Here is a 25,386-nt window from a genome sequence, read left to right on the forward strand (position 1 = left end):
CCTCTAACTCATCTCCGCAACGACTAGGTAAATAGAGACAATGGAATTTGGCCAGGTTTTCAGTATTTATTACTACAAGTCGGCAAGCCCAAATACCAACCTATTTTCTATACTATGCCTGCTGCTTGGTGAATAAAACCGTGCAGCTGTCTATCCTTTCCATCATCTAAATTTCTAATCGTACCAAATAGCGTTCATGCCAAACCCCTTCTCCCCAACCTCTAGCCTCGCAACCCGTCCAAGAAACTCATCCTTCCACCTGTAAATCTCCACGCCGCCCTTCTCATCGTCTGTGAGTGCAAGCCACTCGTCGCTCCATGGACACGGTGCTACGGCATTGCTGTGCCCGCCCGATGTTGGTGTTGGGTTGAGACAGATTTGTCGCTCGATGGCTCCTGAAGGTGCGATTTTGAAGGCAGCAATGTAGCCAGTGAGGGAGAAGGAGTTGGATCGGGAAGTAGCGAAAAGGTACTGCGATGATTGCGTCAGGAAGCAGACGTCGGAGCGGTACATTGTTGTTGCGTTGGGGATGCCTGCGAACCATATCAGTTTGTATTACCTGTCAAAGTGCACTTTCAGGGACTTACCAGGCGGTATTAACGGGTAGGTCTTGTGAGTGTAAATCGGCAGCTTGGTCTGTGGATCAACCACATACTCACACAGCCGATTGCCCCCCTCCATCAACGCATACAGATAGTTCCCACTAGGGTGCATTTCCACCCAGCGGGGATGGTCCTTTGGTGCTGGGGCTTCCGTATAGCCTACTGTCTCCAGCCTGCCCTCGTCGTCGATCTTCTTGTGACACCATATCCGGTTGGCCCACATGTCTGCGCTGTAGAGATAGGCCTCTTTAGGATCGAAGACCATGCCGTGGATGGCGGTTTGTGGGCAGTATTCGAAGTTCTGGATGTTTTCCTTGATGTGGCCCGAGGGGTTGACGGAGAATACATTGCCATAGCCTGCGTGATCGTAGAATGGGTTGCAGTATACGGCGTATGGGGGCTTCTTTGCGGGAAGGAGGAAGATGGCGCGGGTTTTGGTGTCGGAGTCGTTTGCTCTAGCTGTAGAAGCCTGTTAATTGGTGGTCAAATATGAGAATGGAAATGGATGCGTACGATGTCCGCCTATTGGAAAGCTGCCTGTGTGGACGATGTCACTTGGGCTTTTGACTTGGTGGGAGCTCCATTTCTTCATCGACGCGCCGTATATGGTCTTCCTTTGATGCTATATTCCTAATTATTAGCTATTGCAGCTTGCAATTGATTTCGTGGAGGGCATACGTCAAAGGCCATCCAACTGATCGGCTCATCCTCAGGTATCTCGGTCTTCTTCACCAACTCCAACTCTAGTGTCTCATCGTCGAACGCGACCGTGATAATGACCCCTGGCGGCGTCCACGTCCCGATCATGAGATGGTGTTTGACCATATTGACGACTCCTTCTCTTCAAAAAGTTCGGGTCTTGTTCAACAAGTGATTCGTACGAGCACAATCACCAAATCCGAAAAAATCACATCATCGCCCTCCACAGCCAGGAACTTATTGCTCGATGGCGTCGCTAAACTTCCCGGGTCTGCCTCAAAGGCGGGGCACTGGCTTCGTGCCGCTAAAGAAGATGGAAGAGTGTCGGGTAAGCCTTCTTCCACAATGACCTCGCTATGATTCGCCAATGCCCCAAGCCAGTGCGGGGCAGCCATCACGATATGACCCAGCGTTCGGCACTACCGCTCACAGATGTTGAAAGCCGGTAGCAGCATGCCGCCACGCTGGATGCGCCGGCTAGCATCACGGGGATTGTTAAAGCTGTTAGTGCGGTTGGTTAGAACTGAGTAGTGTAGAGGGCAGTTATAAAGCCAATGGCTCTCCCAGCTCACGATACCAGCAATTCACTCATCCCTTACTACTTCATACAGATACCCTTTCTCCAATTTCCTCTCACACATTCATCATGACAGACCCTCAGACCCAAACTGCACCGCAGAACCAGAACAATGGCAAGCACCGCTTCGATCCTAACTTCACAGCCTCCGTCATCAACGCCATCGGGCCCAACACGCCAGATAGGACTCGCTTTGTCATGACGTCGCTGATCACACATCTGCACGACTTCATCCGCGAGGTCGAGCTGACCAACGACGAGTGGTTCGAGGGTGTCAGATTCGTCAACTCGATTGGCAAGACGACAACGAACACCAGGAACGAGGCACATCGCATCTCCGATGTCTTGGGCGTAGAGTCGTAAGTCAACTGCCACAAGCATGTCTCATCCTTACGACAAATGCTAACCACCCACTCCAACAGATTGGTTGACGAAATCGCACACATGCACATCAACGAGTCCGGCGAGACACCTACCTCTTCCACCATCCTGGGCCCCTTCTGGTCCCCGCACTCTCCCTTCCGCGACCTTGGCGACTCCATCATCCGCAACCCGCACGCCGATGGCCAAAAGACACTCATGCACGGCGTCGTGCGCGACCTAGACACCAAGAAGGGCATTCCAGGCGCAGTCATCGACATCTGGCAAGCGAGCGCGAACGGAAAGTACGATTTCCAGGACCCAGAAAACCAGGAGCCAAACAACTTGAGGGGCAAGTTCACCACGAATGAGAAGGGCGAGTACTGGTATTACTGCTACAAGCCGACGGCGTACTCTCTGCCTACAGATGGTACGTTTTGATTGCACCTCACTCATCAAGAAAGCCCAGCATGCTAATAATGTAACTACAGGTGCCGCAGGTGCACTCTTCAAAGCGCTCGACCGCCACCCCTTCCGCCCCGCACACATCCATCTCATGGTCTCGGCAGACAACTACAAGCCATTGATCACACAGCTGTACCCACGCGACGACCAATGGGTCAGCAACGACACGGTGTTTGCCGTGAAGGACGACTTGCTGCTCGACTTTGAGCCCAGCAAAAACCCAGAGGCCAAGCTGGATCTGGAATACAACGTCACCCTTGCGCCCGCAGGCAAGAAGACAACTCGATTGGAAGGAATTCCCCGGTTGCCAAATGTGTTTGACGAGCAGAGTCGGTTGTAGTTCGAATTGATCAATTTTTGGTGCGAAGGAGCATTCTGTTAGCGTATCATTACCGCTTTTTCTTTTCCTTGTAAAAACTGTGCGCGATGCAGATTCGTTCTTTGTAGGGAATGAATCCACCAGTTTGACTGAGACTTTTTTAATCAATGTTTTGGATGAGCACGTGGGGATGCGTTGTGAAACTTCTCGGCGCCTTTTCGAAACGCCGTTTTGAAAACGACTTTGGGGGTGTTCCTGGCTGAGCTGCAGCAGAAATCGTACATGCGTGCAATGTATCACATGAACAGGATAGAGCCTGAGCTGAGAATCAAATATTTTAAGAGCTACTGTGACAGATACTAATGATACCGTTACATAGTCTTGAGATGATTTCGCCCACCCGCGAAACAATTGCCTAGAATCCAAAGATGCTATTCATTCCCGGAAACCAGCGCTACCTCTCAAACTCCACTATCTTCCTACTGGCATCACTCCCTGTCCTGCTCCTCCCCGTCTTCGCCTCTTCACTCGCACCACCCGACGAGGACAGTTCAAGCGGCGCATCACCCTTCACCGCGTCCACACCCGCCGTTTCCGCACCCTCCAGCAAATCCGCATCCTTCGCATTGCCTCCCTCCTCCTCTTCATCGTCATCCTCCCTCCCATGTTTAGCCTCTTTATCCAGTTCTTTCTGCGCCTCATCATACCTCCTTCTGACCTCTGCAGCAACCCTCATACCATCATGCACAATATTATCTAGCATACCCCTGATTCCCTTGCCAGGCGGTACAACACCGACACCGGCACCGCCCACAACGCCACCCATCCCTCCTGTGCTAGCACTTCTTCCAGCATTTGAGAAAGTGGTGAGATTTAGGGAGCTCGATGATGAGGGGAGTGTTTCGTCGGCAAGGCGGAAGGAAGATGAGAAGCCTACTTCGAAGAAGTGTTCCAGTACTTCATCGGCCAGGATGACCATGCGGAAGGTGGGGAGGGTGATATATAGGGGTTTATTGGGGTCAAGGGCCAGATTTGCTGCTTTTGCTTTTTCGTTGCGTTCTGGGATGTCAGACTCGGTTGTGTGGTTTGATGGTGTTGGCGATAGGGGGTTCTTGTCGAATTTGGTGGAGGTAGCTTTTGGTGTGGCGGGTGTGGAGCCAAAGTCTATAAGGTCGTCCTCGTCTTCGTCGCCGATTGCGAAATTATCTATGCCCTCCTTCGCTTCGTCTACAGCTTGACTACCCTGGTTCGAAAGGTGGTCTGGGTCAGCATATTCAAAGCATCTCCGGATGAAGGCTGAGACGCTGCTCAAGAACTGTTCATCGCGGTTGGCTCGATCCGAGCTTGCCTCTGAGCCCACATCAGTCGATGTAGAAGATGAGCTCAAGTCTCGGACGCCTCTCCGTGATAAGAACAAAAGAGCCTCGGAGATCCTCAGTATGCCCTCGCGGTCCACTCTACCGTCGCCGTCGTCATCGTAAAGCTCAAAGAAATAGCTAATATTAGACATGATGTCCTTTGTGCCTTTGACATGCGCGAAGCCCGTTACTACGTTCTGTAAAGATAGTGAGTCCGTCATGTCGGCATCCCATCTTCGGAACAGTCGTCGCATGAATTCGTGTTCTGCTGGTTCAGGGCCGGATCCCCATGGAGACATAGGGGGTCGACCTCTTGTGCTATTTCCGAAATATGAATGTGGAGATTGGCTGCCATTGACTTCCGGTGAAGAGCTTGGAGAGTCAGTAATCGCCCACTTAGCGATTCCTAGAGCTATTGTCAGCCGAATAGTCCTCATGTATCTGCATTTGTGGCAGCTTACCAGCTAAAAACTCTCTAAAGGCATCATAGTCCATCTGGGTCGGACTCAGTCCAACCGCTACCCTTCCTTTCTCTGCGCTATTGCCCGAATGGCCAGTGACTATCTCGGTCGCTTTCATTCTACTAGCCTTTGCTTTCCTCTCCGCCTCCTGCTGCATGATCTCTGCTCTTTGTTGTCGCTCATACAAAACAGCGTAGAACTTGTCGTATAGAAATCCTAGATCATTTACACTCAGCTTTTTGCTTTCTGGACCAAGATTTCTGATTGATGTGCGCTTAGCGAAGCTTTCGATGTTTTCGAGAACTGCGTCTTTATGTTTCGCCCGTTGTTCTGATATAGTGTTCTGGGTGATGCCGGCAAACTCCTTGAATGCTACTACCATAAGCTCTTGGAACCGCGTGACGGCTCGCAGCTTGGGGTTCTCCGATTTCGGGTGGGCAGACTCATCTAGCCTTGAAAAATAGGTCTTCAAAACGGAGATGAAGGAGCCGTCGTCGGTAGCATCAAGCAGCTCTTCACCGTTGATTCGGAGAATGGCAAGCCCAATTTGGAATAGTACCTTGGGACCTTCAAGAAAGAAGACGTCTAGAACGCGAAAAGCAAATATCAGGGGCATTGAGTTGATATAGAGCGAAAGAAACCAAGGTAGTGAAACAACGGATAGCTGAACATCGGACTTCACCAAATGGTCCCATAATATGGGCATAGTCTTTTCCACGAGCGACTCGAACACTTTTTGATCCAGCAGGGTCCCGTACATGGTTTGTGAGTAGTAACCTGGTAGGAGGCGATCACACAGCACAGAGAGCAGGTAGAACGCCTGGCTTTCGGACAGATATCTTGTTCGGTTAGAATCGAGCAGTTGTAGGTCAAGGGATATACATACATCAACAAAGCTGCTACAACAATGTTCATTGCCTGGCAGTAGCCAACCTCTTCGTTTGTCCAGCTGTACGCAGTCAAGACCCTCCGCAGCCGACCGATGCCCTCTTCGCTTTGGAAGCCTGGATACTCCGGCAAGCTTCTGTTCAAGTCCTTCTCGATCTCGTCGATGGCAAGGGACTCCCGTCCTGAGAACTTTGCTAGGGTTTCGGTGTATAGGTTTGGACTCTGTAGGCGCAGGAAGAACGCTCCTGATGTGAGCTCCCACATCTCGCCTCGTAATCGATTAGGTAGTCCGACGCGGATGAGCTTGTGGAAAGTGGGTTGGCGAATGAGGGTTGCGCTTCGTCCATTGTCTAGCATGTGTTAGATCCGCATCGTCGTGCACATTAAATTTTACTCACCTCGCAGATATTCGCGCCATAGTCGTATCTTAGTCGCATCCCTCAGCTTTCGAGCATTGCCCGGATACCGGAACACCATGCCTAGGCCGGTATCCGGATGCTCCCGCTGTGGTTTCGCATCGTCTCCCGCCGCCTTCTTGACGTCGGCGTCAGAGAGCAAGTATTCAGAGTAGCAGTGGCCGACCACTCTCCGCAAGTTCTCCACCTCTTTGACGCCCTCCCTCAATCCTTTCTTGAGGCTATCGCAGAAGCGCTCACAGGCTTGTCGCGACCCGGCAAGCTGGATCGTAAGCTTCTGGCCTGCAGGCGCCTGCGATTTTGAGTCTGGAACGCCATTCCACGTCGTTATAGCTAGAGCAAACATGTAGCTTTGACTATGCAGCCGTTCTACCCTGCGGATGCCGCATAACGGCAGTGTGAAGCCGTTTCCCGCTGGGCCTGCTCCATGCGTCTGCCCGGTGAAGCTGCTAGAAGCGCTTGAGCTGGCGGTGCTGACAAAGCTCGAGCCTTGGGTCGAGAAACAGAGATACTGCTCGCTGAGGTGCAGCTTGCCCACATAGTGATTGCCCTGGCTGCGCTCCTTCTCGGATGTGACGTCGCCGGTGCCCCTCGTAGAATGGTGGGGCTGCAGTGTAAGTTCAGCGGTGATCTCTTGGAGCGGGTTTTGCGAGTCAGGAAGGCGGAATTGATAGCGGAAGAGGGTGGATTTCGAAGGCCTACGGTCGGTGGTTGCAGGCGCAGCGATGGTGTTGAGCGTGGGCTCGATGTACTGCTGGGCCTTCTGCACCAGATTGCTGAGGTGATACATGGCTTCGGACCGGCCAAAGGTGTCAAAGGAGAGTAAGCTATGCGGTAGCAAGAGTGGTTTTGTGCTTCATTGCGTGGAGAACAGCAGCCATTCGTGCTGGTTAGCTCGCAAGGAGTACGGAACGATATGCAGGGCAGGGCTGAGCTGGGGTCGAGGTGTCGCACCTACCTTTTGGGCCGTGCGCCTGTGTGGCTGAACTGTGGAGTGTCTCGGCAAGCAACGAAGACAATGACGTTTTCAGAGAGACAAGTTAAAGACTGTCCCGAGCACATAATTTGAAGTGAACGTGGATACGTTTACAAGCAATTAATTACGAGGGGACACTAAAGCCACTTTTTGTGAATTCTCTACGAGTGCAGCAACGTTGGATCTATATTCGCACGCGCCTGCTCACCCTCTTCGCCGCCGTCTATTCCCATTCTTGATCCTGAACCTTGTCATGACTTACGTACAAGTATACGCTCCGTCTACTCTCAGATCCGCGCCCTGGGACAGTGTCAGCAAAGCAATGTTTTGATTTGGGAGGTGACTTACATTGACGTAGAGACTAGCGTCGCTAGAGAGGAAGGTAACGGCACCCATCAAATCCTCGGGACGTCCCATTTTACCGACGGGAATCAGAGAAGTCCACTGCTTCTGAAGGTCTGGGTTATCGTCAAGGATCTTCTTTGTCCTGAAAACATGTTAGAACGGAAAGCTTCATCCCGACTTTGGGATCACTCACAGTGCCGTAAGCATGTAGCCAGGGGAGATGCAGTTCACGCGGATACCTGCGTGTGCCCACTCGACCGCCAAACTGGATGCTAGATGGCGGACGGCAGCCTTGGCCGCGTTGTACGGGGCCTGTGGCTGTGGAACATTCACAATAGCGCCAGACATGCTACCAATCATGACGATGCTTCCCGGTGCCTTCCTCTCCATGAGGTGCTTCGCCACGGTCACGGCATATAGATAGGTACCATCAACGTTGACCCCCCATAGCTTCTGCATGCGGTCGTGTGGGTAGGAGATGGCATCGTAGTTCTCCGTAAAGCCAGCGGAGGTGACGAGGTTGTCGACCTTGTCGTGGAGTCTGAGGATCTCGGCGAATGACTGGTTGACTGACGTGGGGCTGGAAACATCGCAGAAGTGGGCAGTGACTTTGGGAAGCCTAGGGGTTCGGTCAGTCGTCGTAATTAGTTGCGAGAATTCGTGTATGCTCACTTGTCTGTCCCTTCATTTTCCTTCTGGAAGAGTTCAATCAACCCTTCTGCTGACCGCTGTGCTTCTTCCCTGTTCATGTCGACAATTGCAACATCAGCTCCCGAGGTGACCAGGGCCTGCGCCATGACCAAACCCAGACCTCGAGCTCCGCCAGTGACGACGGCCGTCTTGCCCTCGAGGGAGAACGAGGCCAGGGTCCTCTTAGCATGGATACCTCCTCTGCCCTGCACTGGCTGCGAAGGAGGGAGATCCTTCTCCTCGGGGTACTCTACTTTGATGTCTTGATTTGTTCGTGCAAACTGGCCCTCATGGTCACCACTTTCTCCAGGCTCGGCCGCCGTTGTGTAAGCGTTGTGCTCGTCCTCGGTGCTCTTGTCAAAGCGGCTGGGGGCAGAGGTAAAGTGTCGGATCGAGGCAACCGCTGGTCGTGCTGGTCGGACCGCTGCTCGCGGAACTTGGGCCCTGGTCGCACGCGCGACGTGACGCATAACTTGTGACTTGAACATGGTTGGGGAAAGCAAACAGGCTTGCAATTGGGGTGGAAACTGCAGTTTCGATGCAGGGGGGTTTTCGCTTTATAAGAAAGAATGCAGGCGCCCAGGTATCGTGAGTCGCAAGGCTGAGTCTAAAGACTTTTAGGATGCGCCTCGAGGCGATGCTGAAGTGTTCGGGTCGCTAAACGTCGGCTCGGAAGCTGAATCAAGTAGACAAAAAAGCAATTGGATCAAGAGTGAGCATGTCACGATGTCGATGCGGCGCCGCAAGGTATTTTAAAGCATTTTAAAGCTCTCAGGAGCTCCAGCTTCGTACCCCCACCGAATGTCTTCAGCGGCTGAGGTCGATGACGCACGTCCAATGCAGGGAGAGCGTTGGCGGGCTCAGAAAGGCGAGCGATCAGCCCTGCATGTCCACAGGCTGGCTTGTCCTCTATCATCGTCTCCTCTTTTTCTTCACGCCGTCGTCTTCCGTCCCACTCCCACGAAAAATTGTGGAGAGCGGTGAGCTACTGATTGTCACACGCGAGGACAGTTGCTGCTCGAAGCTTGGTCACCACCACCACCACACCTATTCACGACCCCCACAAAGTTCGGCCTTTCCCCGACCCACTCCACGCGTGTTGAAGCTTCCCGTGCCACAATTACTGGTTGCAGCGCTTCCAAGCATCAGCTAGTGTATGATCTACTCTCATCTTGTGTCTCCATGTGCAACCAGGCGACCTCCTACATGCTTCAAGTACTTCCTGCCGCCGTTGCTAGACCTTGCTTTGTGTGATCATTCCCACCCAGCTTTGACTTGCTGACTGACACACGCCTACTCAGCACCGAGCCGAACCTACAATGTTTGAGCTATACCTCCTCACCTTCAACTGTGCACGCGCACTCGTCGACCCCCAAGCCCTGGCGCCTTCCCTGTTCGACGCCTTACCCAAAGCCGCCCCGCTGCCTGACTTGGTCGCTATATCACTACAAGAGATTGCCCCCATCGCCTACTCGTTCCTCGGAGGATCATACCTCAAGCCGTACTTCGATCGCGTTACTACTACTGTCCAGCTTGCCGCACATCTGCACAGCAATGGCAGCGAACAGCTCGAGCATATTGCAACGCGGAGCCTGGGCATGACAGCGCTTATGATATTCGCCAAGCCTAAATTCGCCGAGCGGATACAATGGATACAATCAGCAGGAGCCGGTGTCGGATTCTCTAATATGGGCAACAAGGGCGCTATTGCAATGCGGGTTGGCCTATCCTGCCCAGGCACGGACGATCTGCTGCATCTAACTTTCGCGGCAGCCCATTTGGCACCCATGGAAAGCAATGTGCAGCCTAGAAATAAGGACTGGGAAAACATTGTGCGAAATCTCGTATTCGTGAACGGTGATGAGTCGGCATACAGCTCAAGTGAAGAGACGCCGCTGCTTGTTTCATCGGGTGACAAACCAGCGGACCACAACGGTCTCTTCACCGCTGGCAATCACGTCTTTTTCTATGGCGATCTGAATTATCGAACGCATGACACGCCACCAGGAGATGAAGATTACAAGTCCTATCCCCAACCCACAGCATCTGAGTCGTCGCCTTTGCATTACTCACAGCTATTGGAAAACGACCAGTTGACGAGGGAAAGGCAGGCGAGTCGAACACTCCACGGTTTTGAGGAACTGCCTATCAGCTTTCCGCCCACATACAAATACTCCACGTCCCACGCTGTGAAGAGCTCCGATGACGAGAGGTGGGAGTGGTCCAAACACCGGTATCCTTCTTGGTGTGACCGAATACTATATCTACCATCTCTCTCTTCGTCCAAGTTCGAGCCGCAGATCTACACAGCTCTCCCTGTGCAGAACACCTCTGATCATCGGCCAGTAGCCCTGTCGCTACGTATTGACGACAAACCTATTCCTCTAGATCCAGATGATATTCGCTCCCAGCCTCCGTTTCCAATCAATCCGCAGTGGAAGGCCAGGAGGGATGCCGCTCGACGCTGGGAAATCATTGTTGGGATACTATCATACCTCACTCTGACCGGCAAGGGCAACGCAATTCTCGTCACTGGCGTTGGTGCACTTCTGGGCAGCCTGTGGATAGCTGGGTGGTTGAGCAGATGATGCGCCGTGTTTGGATACCGTCTAGGTTTCACAAGATTGATTTATCCTTTGCTCTACGTGACTCCCTACACCTCGGCACCATTGCTCTCTGAGCCACTCCATCGAAGTTGCTGTTGGCCATCCCATAGCGTTTACTTCTTCAAGAAATTCGATCATGTTGCATTGATCCAGGCTATCCTGCAGTACCACGGCGAACTTGTGGATGGCGTGAGCTGCTATTAATGGTGCGGACATCGCATGCGCGTTGCATCGAGCAATGGCCATCATTTCTATCAGCCCTTTCAACACTGCTTTCCTCGTGGGCGCCGTAACGTCAGCTAATTGCACCTCGTCATGCTCAACCTCTGGGGAATTGGTCGCCAGCGCCATGCGACAAATACGCAAGTGTTGGTGAGCGTCCGCTACACAAGCCATGAGTAATGAATTTTGCAACGTTAGAAGTTGCACTCACCGTGGCATGGGCTCGCGAACCATAGCTCTGGCAGATCTCTTGCAAAGTCTAGGTTCTCTTCTCGACAAAAGAATGCGTCAAAGCTCATCGGTCTCTCCCTTTCCCACGCATCTACCAAGTTTGTCAGTTGGTGCCAAGTTTCTGTAGTGCGCAAGCCCCTCTCAGTCCATTGTAGGATGCGCGCACACAGCCACACAATTCGATTTCCCCAAGCCACGTCGTCGGATGGTGATGCCAGGAAAGGGAAGGGAAAATCGCGGTAGTCGATGCGCATGCTTGGCCGATTCAGTAGCCCGTGGAAGATCTCGAAATGCACATGCACCATGAAGCATGCTTGTACGACAGGTTTCGACATGTCAAATAGCCAGTAATTGGGGCCCTGGAACAATTCCAACGTGGAAAGCATTTGCTGGCCTTGTGTTCCAGCTATACAGAGTCAGCGATTTAACCTACACGCGGAGCTTAGTCCTTCACTTACCATGAAATTCTTCGAAACTCCTGAGCAGCATCGCAGCTACCAAGGTCGCTTCATCATCAATCCTCCCTCTTTCCGCCAAATAGGGTATGAGCTGTTGTAGTATCCGCTCATGGTACATGTATGGTCTTGCTGGGAAAGCAGGATTAACGCGTTGTATATGCTGCGCCGATATCATGAAGATGGCGTTCATCAGCATGGCGTTACTAAGCGCAAGTTTCGGGACGACCTCTCTAAAGATATTGTGTGAGCTGGTAATATCCCACCATGCCGATGCTTTGTCTATCCAGAAGCGGAAAAGGTGGGCGTCAATAGGGTTTTCTATGGGCCATGCTACCCCAGGAGCTTGCGTGGTTGTGGGCAATGAGAGGTTGGTGAGCGAGAACGGGGAAGGAACATCGTCGCGCCAACTAGAAGGTGAACTTTCTTCATGGCTGTAAGCTGATCCAGGCGCAGGGCTTGTGTGGTAGCGAGGATGGGATGGGATCTGCCAGGGGCTGCTTGAGACTGTTCTCATTGCTGTAGGCACGGCTCCTTGATCGGTCGAGGGAACCCCTACCGAACAAAAACTGAGCTCCGTGGTTCGAGGGCTTCGCCGCGATGTAGCTCGTGGTATCCTCTCGTTTCTCCCTGGTCGAACTAGAAGTCTCGATGAGCTTCGAGATCTCTCGCTCGATCCACCTCCACCTCTACCTCCATTTACAAAGTCTTCGGTGACTTGCGCAGATTCATCGACAAAGTTCACTTCGACCTCGTCAGCACATGGAGCAGTCCTCAATTCAAGCAAAGGAAATGTGCAACATACCTTTCCCCGGCATACCGACCCACACCTGTCCGCCTCCAAAGAAGTACTCGTACTTCTTGATATCTGCTCTAGTAGCTTGGCCTTCCGGATTCGGATATACACCATGTCGGAATCTGACCCTGTATTTGGGCTTCTTTGCCTTTTCTTTTCCGCCTGAGGAAGCATCTGAATATGTACGATACATTGGAACAGCTTGTAGTCCAATTCGGTGATGTCGACCAAATTCAAGACCCTTGGCGTTGCAAATTGTGGAAGTTTTCCTCGTAGCTGTTGCACCTAGAAGGGGATATGTACTCCATTGCTACAGTTGTTCCGGAGATAGGCTACCCATTCCGCAGGCGATCGCTTTTCTACTTGCGGACGAAGGGCGTGGTGATGAGAAGAGCAGGCTGATTCAGCGCGTGTGTGGGTGGTATGGCACAACAGGAAATGCGAATCTCATTGGACAATTTGGACAATTTGGACACAGGGACACACCATTGATGTAAGCCACGACGGCCATGCCTCCGCTTCCGCTCTCAGCTATGTGAACAGTGCCGCTGTGCCTTCCACACCACGGAGATACGAGAGATGGGTAGGGCTGATAGGGCTGATGATTGCTCGATGCGGCTGATGCCTAATGAGCCATTTGTTCTAGAAGCTTTGGCGACTACATCAGTAAGCAACTCCCTGTCCCCGAGCATGTGTTCACTCTTCTTCCTGAGCCCGTGCGTTGCAGGTGTTCAGCTTTGTCGTACTATAACTGGTAGATATTCCAGGAGCCATGATTAGTTATAGGATCTAAATTCGGAGCCTATTGGTATTGCATTCAGATTGTAAGGCAGCTTGTGCGACGCCCGGGCACGAAGAGCTCAAATGCCGTAGCGCACCCAACAGAATGCCGCACATGCTTTATCAGAAAGCTCTCTTGTATTGCTCTCGCAAAAGATGTGCGCTAAGCAATGATCAGAGTTCGTGATTGGGTGTGCATGATCCCTTATTGGCGGAACTGCATCCTACTGCAATCGATGCCAAAAGCAAAAACTACCGTGTTAGGAAGTAATGTAGAGCGCATCATGAATGCAAAATTCCGCATACTTCCAACCAGAAGTAGCATCCAAGGGTGGCTCTTACACTACTTCCTATCAGGAAAAATATTCCTCAGTCAGCACTTGCCAATATTACAGCCACGTGATTCGTCTTTCACCCATGCTGTTGACATAGGCGGTAAACGAGCACAACATTTGCCGTTCAGGTGCCTTGACGTACACGTACATAACGAACCCCTCAAAAACGATACCAAGTGTCACCAGGTCAGATCTGATCAAGTCTCAGCGGTCCAGACCGCTCACCTCTTGTTCAACGGGCCCGCTCGAATGACGTCGGAATACGAGCGTCCGGGCGCGCTCCGTCAACCGTGCTCGTCCGTTTCATGAATTTACAGAACCTGAACCTGAACCCTTGGATGAGGCGATGACGCTAAATTTAGGGGAATACCGGGGTGGCTGAAGAACTTCTTTTCTAAGCGAAAAGCATGTCAATCAAAGGGTCTGGAATCGATGGAAAAGTGGAGCTGAGTGTCGGGGGGATCCTGAAGCATTGTGCGGTGTGAAGGTTCAAGGCTGGGCTTTCATATTGAGAATGGTTTAGAGTCTTGTTAAAATCTGTGTGTTGCGAAGGGATTAGAATAAAAATACTACAATCGCAAACAAAATGTGTACTGAGAGTATTTCTTGCTAAATGCGATTTATGTTTACCGTGTATTTATTGGGGTCCAGATGTCACTACGCTTTGTGGTTTTGTTCTATTGCATTGCCAAATGTCCGAAGTCGCCACGGGAGCCCTGCTTCCCAACTATTGGACTCTTATCACTCAATGAGAGGTTACGGAAAAGGACACGTCTTGTGTCCTTTTGGGAGTTGCATAGTACATGCAGGACGTGCAGCCGCTGCCCGACGCAGATTTTTGTGCCCGGGATACAACACAACCCTTTGGGATATGGTGGGTAGGAGTGCAGTCGACGAAATCCCCCTCATCGAGATATGGTTGCATTGGCATTGGTAAATACACTGCGACTGGCCATGGTCGGCTACTTCATCGTGATCGCGCCTCGGTATTCGCGGCCACTATCCACATCTGCAGCACCACAAATGCAAGGCCCTCGTACGCATGCTCCCAATTTGCGACCACAGTCCCATTCGGGCCACCACCTAAACCCAACTTCTCCAAGAACCTCACCCCGCTTCACGATAGCCCGCCAATTTAACCCCACTCCTGTATTTCAGTCGCGTGCATGACCTGGATGCCTTGATCGGGTTGCGTCGGGCCAACCAGTGCAGCCACAACGTCATTGCGCAGCGGCTGCTAACGCTTCGCGTACACAATGTCGCGTGCGTTGATTGGCTTCTCGTGCCTGATGCTCGATCTCCAGCGTCGAGTCCGATTCATCTGAGAGTATCATTATGCGCATCTGGATCGATGTGGAGCAAGGACATCAGTTTCTACTCTGGACACGGACCTTGGCGGCAGCATTGGGCTAAGGGTCCAAGGAAATTAGGCATGGAAAGTTTTCTTGCGACCTGCGATGCCCTGCATGGGCCTGTAATTTTCTCTGATGCGGGTCGTGTGAGGGACATTTATTTTCCGGAGTGGACTCGTGAGGGTCTGGTCACTCCAGAACGTTTCTTTGCAAGGGTGTCGCGATAGGGGGGGGGTTGAAAGTGGGGCTTGTAATGGTATTACCATGTCTGGTGTCTGTCTCACGTATTCTGCATCTGCTGCGAGCTTGACATCAAGAATGCGAGCTGCGAAAAATGCATATCAGCGATGATAGGCTGTAGCGAAGAAGATTGGAGTGATGTTGCTTAATTGATCTTGTATTGAGCTGCCAATATGTATCTCTCTTTCTCATATGTACTCTTCTCGTCACCAAGTACTCTGCGCATGCTGCCGGAGCGGTATATGTGCGCCTTCATATGTCTAAAGCGACAATTGTAGCTCTTTGCCAGCGCCTGTGCAATCCGTATTAAAAAGTAGAATAGTGGTATATGGAACACGAAAACGCAAAAGCCCATCCCATGTAAATGCCGGTTCAAAGTCCTCCGATGCTACCTATGATAGCAGAAGTCGAATGGTATTGGAGAAAAAATGGTGTTCAATGATTAACACCGTCGCTAAGTCGATACAGGTTCAAAAGATTCGTTCAGTTTCGTATTTGTGTGTTGATCGTGACCAAGCTCAGATGGTCGGCGGTCATTGAGCCTTTTGCGACTGCGAGTTGAGTTGCGAGAGTGAAGCAAAGGAATTGGTCATTGCTGAGTAGGCTGCTGATTGGCGTGCATTGACTGATGGCATCGAGGTGGAGTTGGTGGTGCGTATTGATTGAAGGTTGAGCGTGACGCAGTTCTCGCATCGACCGCCCGAGGCATTGCAGCGACCTCGGCATCCGCGTTCGTAGTTGACGCAGGAGAACATTGTGATGATGGTGCCGAAGGTTGTTTGGTAGGTAGAGATTGTGTGGTGTTGTATCGTATTGCAGGCCAGCGTTGTATAGGTTTGGTGGTAGAGAAACCTATGGCTTGAAACTTGTAATGTCTTCGGAGTCGAAACAATACTCCTGGCGAGGAAATGCACTGCAATATATGCGCTAGGACCGTGATGCCCGATGATGTCGTGGCTACGGCTGTCAAGGATGCAGGGTGAATTTTAGTGTGCTCTGGCCGGCAGTCACAACCTTAATCACAGGTAGCGCGGATGTATGTCGGCGTATCTTGGTCGTATTCAAAGTGCTACCCTGACAGGTTCTGACCAATAGCCGTATAGGTGTATCGTTCGGGGTCAAAGTGACAAAGGAGGAACGTGGAGTCGCGTGTTGTCAACGTAGTTTGGATAGGAGCATGCTTTAGGTTTATATCTCGTAACTTGGTGGAAAGAGATGAGTATGTGACACTGGATACCGCCCTTTTGAATCATTCCGACAATGCCGATATGGTCAGAAGATTTAAGAGGGTCGTGGATCTTGCGCGGTCCACAGCTCCGAGTCTAGACTACCAGGTTTGTTGGCCAGTGCGCCTCCTACTCACCACCACTCAGGGATCTTACGGACGTACAGCCCTGATCATTTTCGCTCCCATATACATGATACATTGAACTTAAGTACCGAAGCTACAGTCAGTCCTTGCCAAGGACCCCCATTCTCGGTCCGTTAATACCGCCAATCATTGCCTACGCGGAGGCTGAGCCGCCGTTTCTCGTAGTTTACACAAATCTGCAAAACAGCATAATATCACATCAGCGTGCGGAGAAATGACAACTCAACCCGTTCTAGACAACCTGGCCATTACTATGGAGACTAGGAGAGCCCAATTAATCGTTTATCACTCGAACATCTTCATTGGGTACCGAGATCGTCAGCACCCAACGGTCTGAAAGCAACCCAAGAAACCACTCGCGACAACTTACATATGGCTCTCGCTACGCTACATTTCAGCCTTCTGCAATACGTGTTCGCTTGCTGTTAGCTTACTCGGAATGGACTACAATGAGCATCTACAAGAGGTGGTCCAAACCTGTGCGTTATTTGCATTATATTCACCCAATGCTGCCTAAAGTGCTCAATCATTCCTGCGTGCCCAATCTAGGATATGCACAGACATGCACAACAAGACGTTGGACGCAACTCCTGTCGAAATAGTGCTGGGCAATGCGCTTTCACACAATCACGTGAAATTATCGCAAGACATTCGTCGCACGCAATCCTCTCCCGGCATTTACAAGCATCCGTTCTCCGAAACATTTTGATCCACACACGAACTCACCGTTCGTTGACCCTCCGCCCTTTTCTAGTTGTACATTTAGCTCTGCCGAGCCATCCGACGGCGTTACGTTTAGGACCGTTAGTTTTAGCTTTCTGGTTCGACTGTGGGGTATACCACTTCGAGCTACCAGTCTAGAACTTCTACAATTCCACCCACGCATGGAATTCGAGCTTCCCGTCGGATTAAGCTTTCCAACTCGCGGTAAACCTGAAAATCAACGGATCGTATAAATCGGTTCCAGCAAATCAAAGGAGCTAAGACGCTGGAAGCTTGACGCACCCTCAGGATTTTGCTGATGACCGAGATATCTGCGACAATTTGCGATCTGGTTGATGCTGGATGCTAGCTGCTAAAGGTTGCTTCTCTCAAGTTTTCTTGATCGATCGTTATACTCCGAGCCGCTCTCGTCAGATTCAAGCGCACGTGGTTCAGTGGAGCGCGTGTGGTCCCAACAGCTTTAACGCCGCAACTGCAAACTCCAACAGAATCGGGTAGACCCGGGTTTTCGTCATTATGATCATGTTGATATGGCAGCGAGCCCCGGAACTGGCACTCTGGAAGCTTCTCTTATTACCCACCGATTGATAACAACGTGATGTCACTTTCCCGAAGAAGTAGTTTTGAACAAGACAAACATTAAACACATATGGTCGATTACGGTTTATCGTAAAGGGCAGACCCGTGTTGACTCCGATCCCGCAGTTATAGACCGCCATCCTGCCCGTACACATCAAAGCTGACCGTCAGAGCGATGTTGCAAAATCTCCAGGCAACCTTCATCATATTGACCCCGGAGACGAAATGCCAATATGAGGCCATCTTCAGTATCTTTCCTAGATGTAAACCTTTTGAGCCCTTGTTGTACAAAAGTTAGTCTATTGACGGCAGAGGACGTTAATTAGGCATTATAATTCGAAATACATTGTGCCTTTGTCAGCGCTAGTATAGGGCGTTACACGGGCGGTTATCCTGATGTAGCAGCTGGTGTCTGTCTTCAGTCTGCCTTTCGATCAAGTGTCTACACATGTGTTGGCTACGTGGGAACTGCCTAGCTATCACAGGATGTGGACGCTTACTGTGGTTATATCATTCGCCAAAAGGCGTAAATCTCTCGAGCACAGCTTCAGCCTCCTTTAGCTCCCTCTCCAGCACCTGCCTATGTGCTTCACTCCTGACGATGATCGCGCATGGGAACTTCTGTGGCCGGATATTGAATCCCTCGGTATATGCAAAAGTATCGTAGTTCCTTCCCTCGACGGGTAGAATATCAAACGCCCAAATGATCTTCGCCAACGCAATGAATAAGCTATTCGCGGCAAGATCGGCACCTGGTGCTACATTAGTACTGAAAAGTCTATGTGGTAACGAGTAAGCTCACCTGGACATATACGTCGTCCCCATCCGAAGGACGAATGCCCGGCTTTCGCTGGGTGAGGTTTGCCTGTTAACGATGTTGGGGCTTTGGACCTCTCAGCAAGCGCCACATCGAGGAAGCGCAATGGATCGAAACGGTGTGGATTGGGATAGTATGCTTCATTCAAATTTATGGCCCACGAGTTGCCGAGGATTGTAGTGCCGGCCGGAATGTAGTAGCCTTCGTAGTGGTCGTCTTCCGTAGAGGCATGCGGTGTGCCTCCAAGGACGGCAACGGGACGCCAGCGCAAGACTTCTTTAACGAGGGCACGGAGGTACGGTAGTTGCGATTCGTCATCAAATATCGGCGTCCGCGTGGATCCCACGACAGCATCAAGCTCCTTCTGAGCAGCACGCAGGGTCTCAGGGTGGGTGACGAGTGCGAGAAAAGCAGTGCATAACGTAGAGGCTGTTGTGTCGGATCCCGCGCCAAACAGAGAAGCTGGAATGTAAGAGAAGTCCCGGTCTGAAAGGGGAATATGTTCTCTCTCGCGCAGCTCTAGGAGTAGCTTGCAGAGAGAGTCTGGGATATCGTCGCCTCGAGTTCTCGCTCGTGCCAGATCGGATTGAACAACATTTACTAGGGCCATGTTCGCCGCCGCTTCTTCTCTCCCACGCCTTTTAATATCCACTTTCCAGGGTGCGAGGAAATCCGGGATGTGCTTCAAAACCGGAAACGACTCGACCATGTATTTGCCAGGCACATTCAATGACGACGCGTAATGCATGAACTTGAAGCGCTGGTGAATGACCTCAGCATTGAGCGAGTCAATGCGGTGACCATACGCGACGCAGAATACAATGCTCGATGTGAAGCGTTCAAGGAGCTTCTCCCAGTTTGTCGGGCTTTGGAGGAGCTGGCAGCATAGCCGTGACGCCTCGGCTGTTTGTACCGGCTTGTACAAGCGGAGGGCCTTTGGCGTGAGGGCCTGATGTAAAAGCTTCCTCCTAACGCTCCATTCCTTGCCATACGGTTGTACCAGGATACTCGCGCCATCCCACAGTATCTCTCCCATAGCCACCATACGCGGTCGCGACGAGTACTTTGTACTTCTCTTCTCCATCAGTTCTACGGCTATATTCGGGTCTGAGACAACGATTGTAGGCTTCCGACCGATCCAAATCGTGAAGATCGGGCCGTAGACCTTTGACCACTCTTGGAACTGTATCCATGGCTTCGTTTTGGGTAGACCGAATTTATTGCCGACGAATGGAAGTGGCGTCGGGCCTGGGGGCATTCGCAGCCATATCCAGACATCGCGGAGGAGTGTTACGACAGGTACGGCGAGGAGAAGGGAGAGCCAGACATATGCTGGCAGCTGTAGTAGGGCCTCTATCGCCATGTTAGTACACTTGCTCGGGGGCCAGAAAAAAGGATGCGATAGAGAGAGATGACAGCAAGAAAGCATCTACTTACACATTGAGATTCGGGCGATCCTACTGCCTCCAACGTGGCGTTCGGCAGTTGTGTAGCTCGCTATTGTTGTTCCGCATACCTGACGTGAGGAGGATGTGGGGTTAAGGTTCCCGAATCAGGTCACAGCGCTGTAGGGCGCCACATTACGCTTAGCTGCAAGACTTGACAATTGTTGCTTAGCCATCTAAAATAGCAAAAAAGTGCATTCGACTTGGGCTTCTTGTTGCAGACAAAATGTTTTGCGCCGGCCCGCGCGGTGTTGGAAGCGATTCGGATTGGTTTATCCGAAGGGCCGCGGGGTGCCCCCATTGAAATCTCTCCACCTTCACAGAATCCGCGAGACAACTTCATCCACTTACGGCAAACATAGCAAGTGTCTTGTTGCGAAGTGTCGTTTCAGGAAATGAAGCAACAGGATTTCGCCATCTCGTATGCGTATGATACGTAGGTCTTCAGAGCCAATGGCCAGACCCGCGCATGTTGCCTCAACTGCCCTTCCCATCCTACAGCCTCGAAAGGGATCACGGAATACATATTGATTCCTGTTCAGTCATGTTACCTCTCAGTAACCACGCTACCCATCGGCATACCGCAACCTCAAAAATCACGACACCGCAAAAAGCGCAAAAAGAAGTGGAAGACGCCTAAGCTTTGAACTCTCGAGCGGGGAATCTTTATTAATGTTAGTGTTGAGACTCGAACCTGCGGACTTAGTTGAGCTTACCGAACCCCGGCCTCCGGCGATCTGTCTGAATGACAAGCCGAAATACTGACCACTATACGACTCGAGATTTGCTTTAATCGATGGAGAAGTCTGACTTTTGAAGATTTCTATATTGAGTACCGGCCGGGCCAGAAACTTATTGACGGACGAGGTCCGTGAGATCATGAAGCAAACGAAAGCATTAGTTGGGGGCTACTGCAAATTCGCCTGTGGGCCTGCGGGTTAGTGGGCGGCAAGATGGGCGGTGAGTCAAGACAAGTCTTAAACTACGAGGCTAGAATGGCTACAAACTCAACCATGCCCGACGGCAGGATGCTAGAAATGGAAAGACGGTGTATGGAAGTAGATAATGTACCATTACTGCTTATTGTGTTGCTTACACATCACGTCCTGAAGCTGACGGTGGCTATCACGAAATCAATAGGTTGCTTGCATGTCTCTACTTTGCATTGCTGCGTAATGTCATTTATATACTCCTTGGTTCTACTATTGGTCTTCTAACACTACATTATCGGTCATTGACCTCATGTGAACATGCTACTCATATAAATAGCCACACGCTAGTAGATGGTGCCAGTACCCGTAAAGTTCCCACTCTGAGTAACAAAATTCTCAGTGCTACTGAAATCCTTCACACGTCCAAGCAAGATCTCCAGCATACGGAAAGCGACGCCCGGGGTATATCCAGGCAGTTCATGGCCGGCCAATCTGGCAGTATAGAAGACCAGACCACGCTCTTGAGTCCACACACCTTGCACGCCCGAGCCAGCCAAGGCACCGAGATTGTACTCAGGGTGGTAAGGCGCATAGAGGGGAGTAGATGGATAGTCGTGCAGACCCTGGGCGCCGTTCCAGGTCATGTTCTGAATGGCGAATAGAGTACCGTTGGTGCTGAGCAGCATGTCAAGGTCGCCAGAGCCAATGATGGTGTTGTTGGTAAACTCAATAACGCGCTGTAGTACGCCATTGTTGGCGGGACCTGGAGAAGCGTCGGAAGCGTGACTGGAATCATTACCGTTTCCAAATACGTTGGTGTCAGTGCATTGCAGCCAATGTGAGTTGACATCAGCGTGAAGTGCCTCCTTTACATCAGTACGGTTGAAGTATATGACAGCACCTGGTGGTGAATAGTCTCCGGTATTGACTATTCCGAGCTGCGAGAAAGGATGGGGACAGGTCTCGGTGATGTGGTAAATGTTGAAGCAGGGGTTGACGGCAAGAATGGCCTCGTAGAAGTTGTCGAACTGGTCGCATGTTACATTTGGCGAGTTGGAAGGATCCGGCAAGACGGGGAAGGCACCCTGAGGTGGCGGGAACTTGAAGTAGGTGTCGAGATACTCAGAATAGCCACAGTCTTTCTGGTGCTGGCGAATGGTGTCCATGAACGAGTCGTTGAGGAATAGCAAGTTCTGCCAATATTCGACATATGGAAGGATGATGACCTGTTGCTGAATCGTCTCATCTCCGATGATGGGGTCATTGATAGAGATGCCAGCCAAGTTGAAGTATTTTGTGTCGTTGGCCTGAATGAAGCCGTCGGCAATGTACGGAACATAGTAGCCAGCATAAGACTCTCCGGTGACGTAAGTCTTCCAGTTGTAGAGTTCGAAAAGGTCAACAAAGCTCTTATAAAACCCGCGGAATTCGGTTGCGAGCTCGACTTCATCGGTGATATTTGGTGTTCCTTGCGAGTACCCTACACCGACTGGCTGTTCGACCCAAAGCACGTTGGTAAGATTGTTCCAGCTATATGGATTCTGTACTGGTGCAAGGGTACCTACAGAGTTGGAGGGACGAAGTCAGTATATGTTTTCTATCTATCTCATGCAAGAAAAGCTTACCAGATTCCCAAGTAAACGGGCCATTCTCCGTCAGAAATCCACTGAGCGAACTGCAGCCGGGTCCACCATTGAGCCTGTTGTGCTCGTCAGTAATTTCACGTTGCTTCTCATTGCTACTTGAATGCTTACCAGATGACAACCTCTTCTGGACTGCTCGAGAGCGTCGATGGAAAGAACCAGAAGAACAGCTTGCGGGTCTCATCCGGGTTATCCGAGATAGGTAGCAAGCCAGCGTATGACTCTCCGATATCAAAAGGAACCTCTGGGATTCCAGTGCCATTGACGGCGAACGCTTATGGGCCGTAAGCATTGTAGAGTTAATTGCTCTAAACATCCTTACTTACGCTTAGTCTTGTCTGTTAGAAAGCTAGATGCCCGCTTTTGAAGCTCTGGGTGCCTGAAGGGCTCATTTGCCACGCGCTTCTCGAGAACTGGCTTCACCTTGTTGAAGACATTGCGCTTGTGAGGCGAATTCCCTGCGAAAGCCGAAGAGGCACAAAGGAGCGTACCAAAAAGCGTAAGAAGCTTCATTGCTCTTGATTTCGACTGGATGAAGGCACCTGTCTGAGATAACAAGCCGAATAGACGGTCTGGCAGCTATTTGAACGTTTCCTACGTGACGGCATTGCTCGGTGCCATACTGTGGCGCTTTACCCGGAACAGAAGGAGACTGCCCCAGTTCCAGAGAGCCCGGTACATAGGTGCGGGACGTATCGCGTCTGTGAGCATGTTGACCGTGTCATCGGGCATCGTCTGGCAGTTCACTGGGTGAATATGTGAGATGACGCATTTAGGAACGGCACTGCGGATATGCACCTTCCTGAAACGTCTAAATAGTGATGATTTTGCTGCATCGGTCTAGTAGTGTGCCTAGGATATCTGACGTTGCGCTTTCGTGATTCGACAGGCTGCTTAGTTCATTTACTGTGCTATGTAGGGTTGTGAGAAATCAAGCCTCGGACCAGATGCTTGTCGTTGCTTAGCTATGCCGCATGGACAGGAGCGCGGGTTCAACCAACGCGAAGAGGATTGACGGCCGTGCCAACGGTACGATTAGATAGCAAGCTCGTTCAAATCGAAGGCTTCGAGCCGACTGCAGCGTGCTAGAGCGAGGCCATGTCGCGTGCGAATAAGCGGCGCGATGAGGCGGGTAGGACCACAATAGTAGTTAAGGCAAAGAACGGTGCGACAGACAGACTCAACATGCGGTACTCCCATAGGATTGAGGATATCTGGGACAATGGAGATACCCGTTGGAAGTCGTTAGGGGTTCACGGTTGGCAGGCGGCTCACCACGTGTGATTAACTTCGCGCAACGTTGCGGGGGCTTGGAGCTTGGAACCCTCTCCCGTTCATCACCCTGCATATTTTCGACGTGTGCCCAACATTCTTCAAATGGTTGTACAAGCATGCTGCGAGCTAGCATGACTTTACTTGAACGAAACGAACTACGGCACAAGACAGATGGAAAAAGAGCCATTATGTCTATACAAAGCCTGTCGCCTAAGCAGGGAAGCGCCTTTCGCGCCCATCCTTCGAGCCTGAGGTACTCGACTTTAGCATGCTTACGCTTCTAGATAACAGTGTGGCGCTGTTCATTGTGCAGGTCACAAACAATTGCTAGTCTGAAAGCGACGAATGCGATGGGCGCATTGGTGTGGCTGTCGCTGACGCGGCCGCATAGCCTCAGCTGCCCGTGTAATCATCAGGCATGCAATCGATCATCGGCCTAAAGACTCACCGGAATCCAAACTTAAGAACGTATAGTAGAGCAGCCTCTGCTGCGTTGAACACAACTTACAATCTTCCCAAAACGCTACTATGGGCATTCCTACTACTCCACGAGAGGCCGCACCCGCCTATGATGATGTCTTTGCCGACCACCCGGTTAACGGTTACAAGCCATCTGGAGCGACGTCAGCGGTAAGATTCTCCGCGCCCGATGACCTACAAGTTTTGACATAGCACAGTATGCTGCGGTCCCACAAGATGACGATGTCGAGCTTCACGCGCATGACCATACCCATATTCACACACCCTCCAGCTCTGCGGACACTACAAGCACTCCAGAGACGTTCGCGCAAACCATCGCAGGCGTCTTGCGACCCAAGCCACAACCCCACGTTCACTGCGAACAGTGCGATGTTCAACTTGCAGCCAGGCAGCGTAGAGAAAACGAGAAACATTGTTGCAACATGGTTGCTGCCACGTTCATGACAGCGTCTGTGTGTGTTTTCTTCGGTGTTGTTTTCCTCACGACTACCGTGTGGGCCAGAAAGCATCGCCATGATTAAGCTTATGAGTGATGTCACTTGTCATAGGCGTTGATCTCGATACGTCGAATGTGCGATATATTGCGAAGCGTGGTAGAGTGGTCGACTATACTCGAGGGGACGGTGCTCTTTTCATTCTTCAATCTTACGAATATACCCTTCCGCGATAGAGTTACACAAACTTCACTTGCGCTCCACTTCATTTTCGTCTCGCACGTCACCGAGTTCCTCCGTAACCTCCCATCTGCTTTTCGCGCATCGCTGTACACGGCGTTTCTCTGATTGTACTCGGCACTTGTCGGCCCAGATCACTATCCCTGATGAAACCTTCCCTCCGCATATTTATATGATGCAGGGTTCTCCAACATCGGAACGCTGTTCTACCGAGCCGTCAATATCGAGATGTCCATCCCATTCGCCAGGACCTCACGTATTAGGTCCATCGCT

The 25,386-nt window shown here is 51.2% G+C and overlaps 12 protein-coding genes across 12 annotated transcripts; 4 read left to right on the forward strand and 8 right to left on the reverse strand.

Moving 5' to 3' along the window:
- Positions 1-49: 49 nt before the first annotated feature.
- K460DRAFT_304934 (3-carboxy-cis,cis-mucoante lactonizing enzyme) lies at positions 50-1,573 on the reverse strand. Its single transcript, XM_040929989.1, has 4 exons — positions 1,281-1,573; positions 1,116-1,224; positions 588-1,061; positions 50-533 (listed from the first exon to the last, which is right to left on the reverse strand). Exons 1-4 carry the CDS (start codon positions 1,425-1,427, stop codon positions 175-177), a joined length of 1,089 nt encoding a protein of 362 aa, XP_040791676.1. The 5' UTR covers positions 1,428-1,573; the 3' UTR covers positions 50-174.
- A 176-nt stretch (positions 1,574-1,749) lies between these two features.
- Positions 1,750-3,366, forward strand: K460DRAFT_304936 (aromatic compound dioxygenase). Its single transcript, XM_040929990.1, has 3 exons — positions 1,750-2,237; positions 2,301-2,668; positions 2,730-3,366. The coding sequence occupies exons 1-3, from the start codon at positions 1,948-1,950 to the stop codon at positions 3,041-3,043; spliced, it is 972 nt and encodes a 323-aa protein (XP_040791677.1). The 5' UTR covers positions 1,750-1,947; the 3' UTR covers positions 3,044-3,366.
- On the reverse strand, positions 3,337-7,066 carry K460DRAFT_385031 (TBC-domain-containing protein). Its single transcript, XM_040935521.1, has 4 exons — positions 6,128-7,066; positions 5,728-6,079; positions 4,842-5,680; positions 3,337-4,786 (listed from the first exon to the last, which is right to left on the reverse strand). The coding sequence occupies exons 1-4, from the start codon at positions 6,933-6,935 to the stop codon at positions 3,477-3,479; spliced, it is 3,309 nt and encodes a 1,102-aa protein (XP_040791678.1). The 5' UTR covers positions 6,936-7,066; the 3' UTR covers positions 3,337-3,476.
- Positions 7,067-7,220: 154 nt separating this feature from the next.
- K460DRAFT_365021 (NAD(P)-binding protein) lies at positions 7,221-8,955 on the reverse strand. Its single transcript, XM_040933105.1, has 4 exons — positions 8,139-8,955; positions 7,660-8,085; positions 7,470-7,608; positions 7,221-7,421 (listed from the first exon to the last, which is right to left on the reverse strand). The coding sequence occupies exons 1-4, from the start codon at positions 8,642-8,644 to the stop codon at positions 7,380-7,382; spliced, it is 1,113 nt and encodes a 370-aa protein (XP_040791679.1). The 5' UTR covers positions 8,645-8,955; the 3' UTR covers positions 7,221-7,379.
- On the forward strand, positions 8,812-9,392 carry K460DRAFT_85304 (uncharacterized protein). Its single transcript, XM_040938756.1, has one exon. The coding sequence runs from the start codon at positions 8,980-8,982 to the stop codon at positions 9,307-9,309; it is 330 nt and encodes a 109-aa protein (XP_040791680.1). The 5' UTR covers positions 8,812-8,979; the 3' UTR covers positions 9,310-9,392.
- Positions 9,070-11,107, forward strand: K460DRAFT_365022 (inositol 5-phosphatase-like protein). The gene has a single exon (XM_040933106.1). The coding sequence runs from the start codon at positions 9,476-9,478 to the stop codon at positions 10,742-10,744; it is 1,269 nt and encodes a 422-aa protein (XP_040791681.1). The 5' UTR covers positions 9,070-9,475; the 3' UTR covers positions 10,745-11,107.
- K460DRAFT_375833 (uncharacterized protein) lies at positions 10,810-12,659 on the reverse strand (the record flags this gene model as incomplete). The annotated part of the gene is made up of 5 exons (XM_040934812.1): positions 10,810-10,854; positions 10,931-11,145; positions 11,196-11,621; positions 11,674-12,414; positions 12,476-12,659. The coding sequence occupies 5 exons, from the start codon at positions 12,657-12,659 to the stop codon at positions 10,810-10,812; spliced, it is 1,611 nt and encodes a 536-aa protein (XP_040791682.1).
- Positions 12,660-13,331: 672 nt separating this feature from the next.
- On the forward strand, positions 13,332-14,137 carry K460DRAFT_85289 (uncharacterized protein). Its single transcript, XM_040938755.1, has one exon. The coding sequence runs from the start codon at positions 13,417-13,419 to the stop codon at positions 13,888-13,890; it is 474 nt and encodes a 157-aa protein (XP_040791683.1). The 5' UTR covers positions 13,332-13,416; the 3' UTR covers positions 13,891-14,137.
- A 1,569-nt stretch (positions 14,138-15,706) lies between these two features.
- Positions 15,707-15,928, reverse strand: K460DRAFT_280836 (uncharacterized protein; the record flags this gene model as incomplete). The annotated part of the gene is made up of 1 exon (XM_040928438.1): positions 15,707-15,928. One exon carries the CDS (start codon positions 15,926-15,928, stop codon positions 15,707-15,709), a length of 222 nt encoding a protein of 73 aa, XP_040791684.1.
- A 2,429-nt stretch (positions 15,929-18,357) lies between these two features.
- K460DRAFT_354013 (cytochrome P450) lies at positions 18,358-20,027 on the reverse strand (the record flags this gene model as incomplete). Its single annotated transcript, XM_040931757.1, has 2 exons — positions 18,358-18,599; positions 18,650-20,027. 2 exons carry the CDS (start codon positions 20,025-20,027, stop codon positions 18,358-18,360), a joined length of 1,620 nt encoding a protein of 539 aa, XP_040791685.1.
- A 1,358-nt stretch (positions 20,028-21,385) lies between these two features.
- K460DRAFT_278705 (serine carboxypeptidase-like protein) lies at positions 21,386-23,197 on the reverse strand (the record flags this gene model as incomplete). The annotated part of the gene is made up of 4 exons (XM_040928277.1): positions 21,386-22,602; positions 22,667-22,740; positions 22,796-22,958; positions 23,011-23,197. 4 exons carry the CDS (start codon positions 23,195-23,197, stop codon positions 21,386-21,388), a joined length of 1,641 nt encoding a protein of 546 aa, XP_040791686.1.
- A 667-nt stretch (positions 23,198-23,864) lies between these two features.
- On the reverse strand, positions 23,865-25,382 carry K460DRAFT_428560 (uncharacterized protein; the record flags this gene model as incomplete). The annotated part of the gene is made up of 4 exons (XM_040938294.1): positions 24,704-25,382; positions 24,468-24,572; positions 24,408-24,418; positions 23,865-24,055 (listed from the first exon to the last, which is right to left on the reverse strand). The coding sequence occupies exons 1-4, from the start codon at positions 24,952-24,954 to the stop codon at positions 23,865-23,867; spliced, it is 558 nt and encodes a 185-aa protein (XP_040791687.1). The 5' UTR covers positions 24,955-25,382.
- Positions 25,383-25,386: the final 4 nt, after the last annotated feature.

The sequence above is a fragment of the Cucurbitaria berberidis genome (assembly GCF_010015615.1).
Source record: "Cucurbitaria berberidis CBS 394.84 unplaced genomic scaffold K460scaffold_2, whole genome shotgun sequence".
In the NCBI taxonomy this organism is placed as follows: Eukaryota; Fungi; Ascomycota; class Dothideomycetes; order Pleosporales; family Cucurbitariaceae; genus Cucurbitaria; species Cucurbitaria berberidis.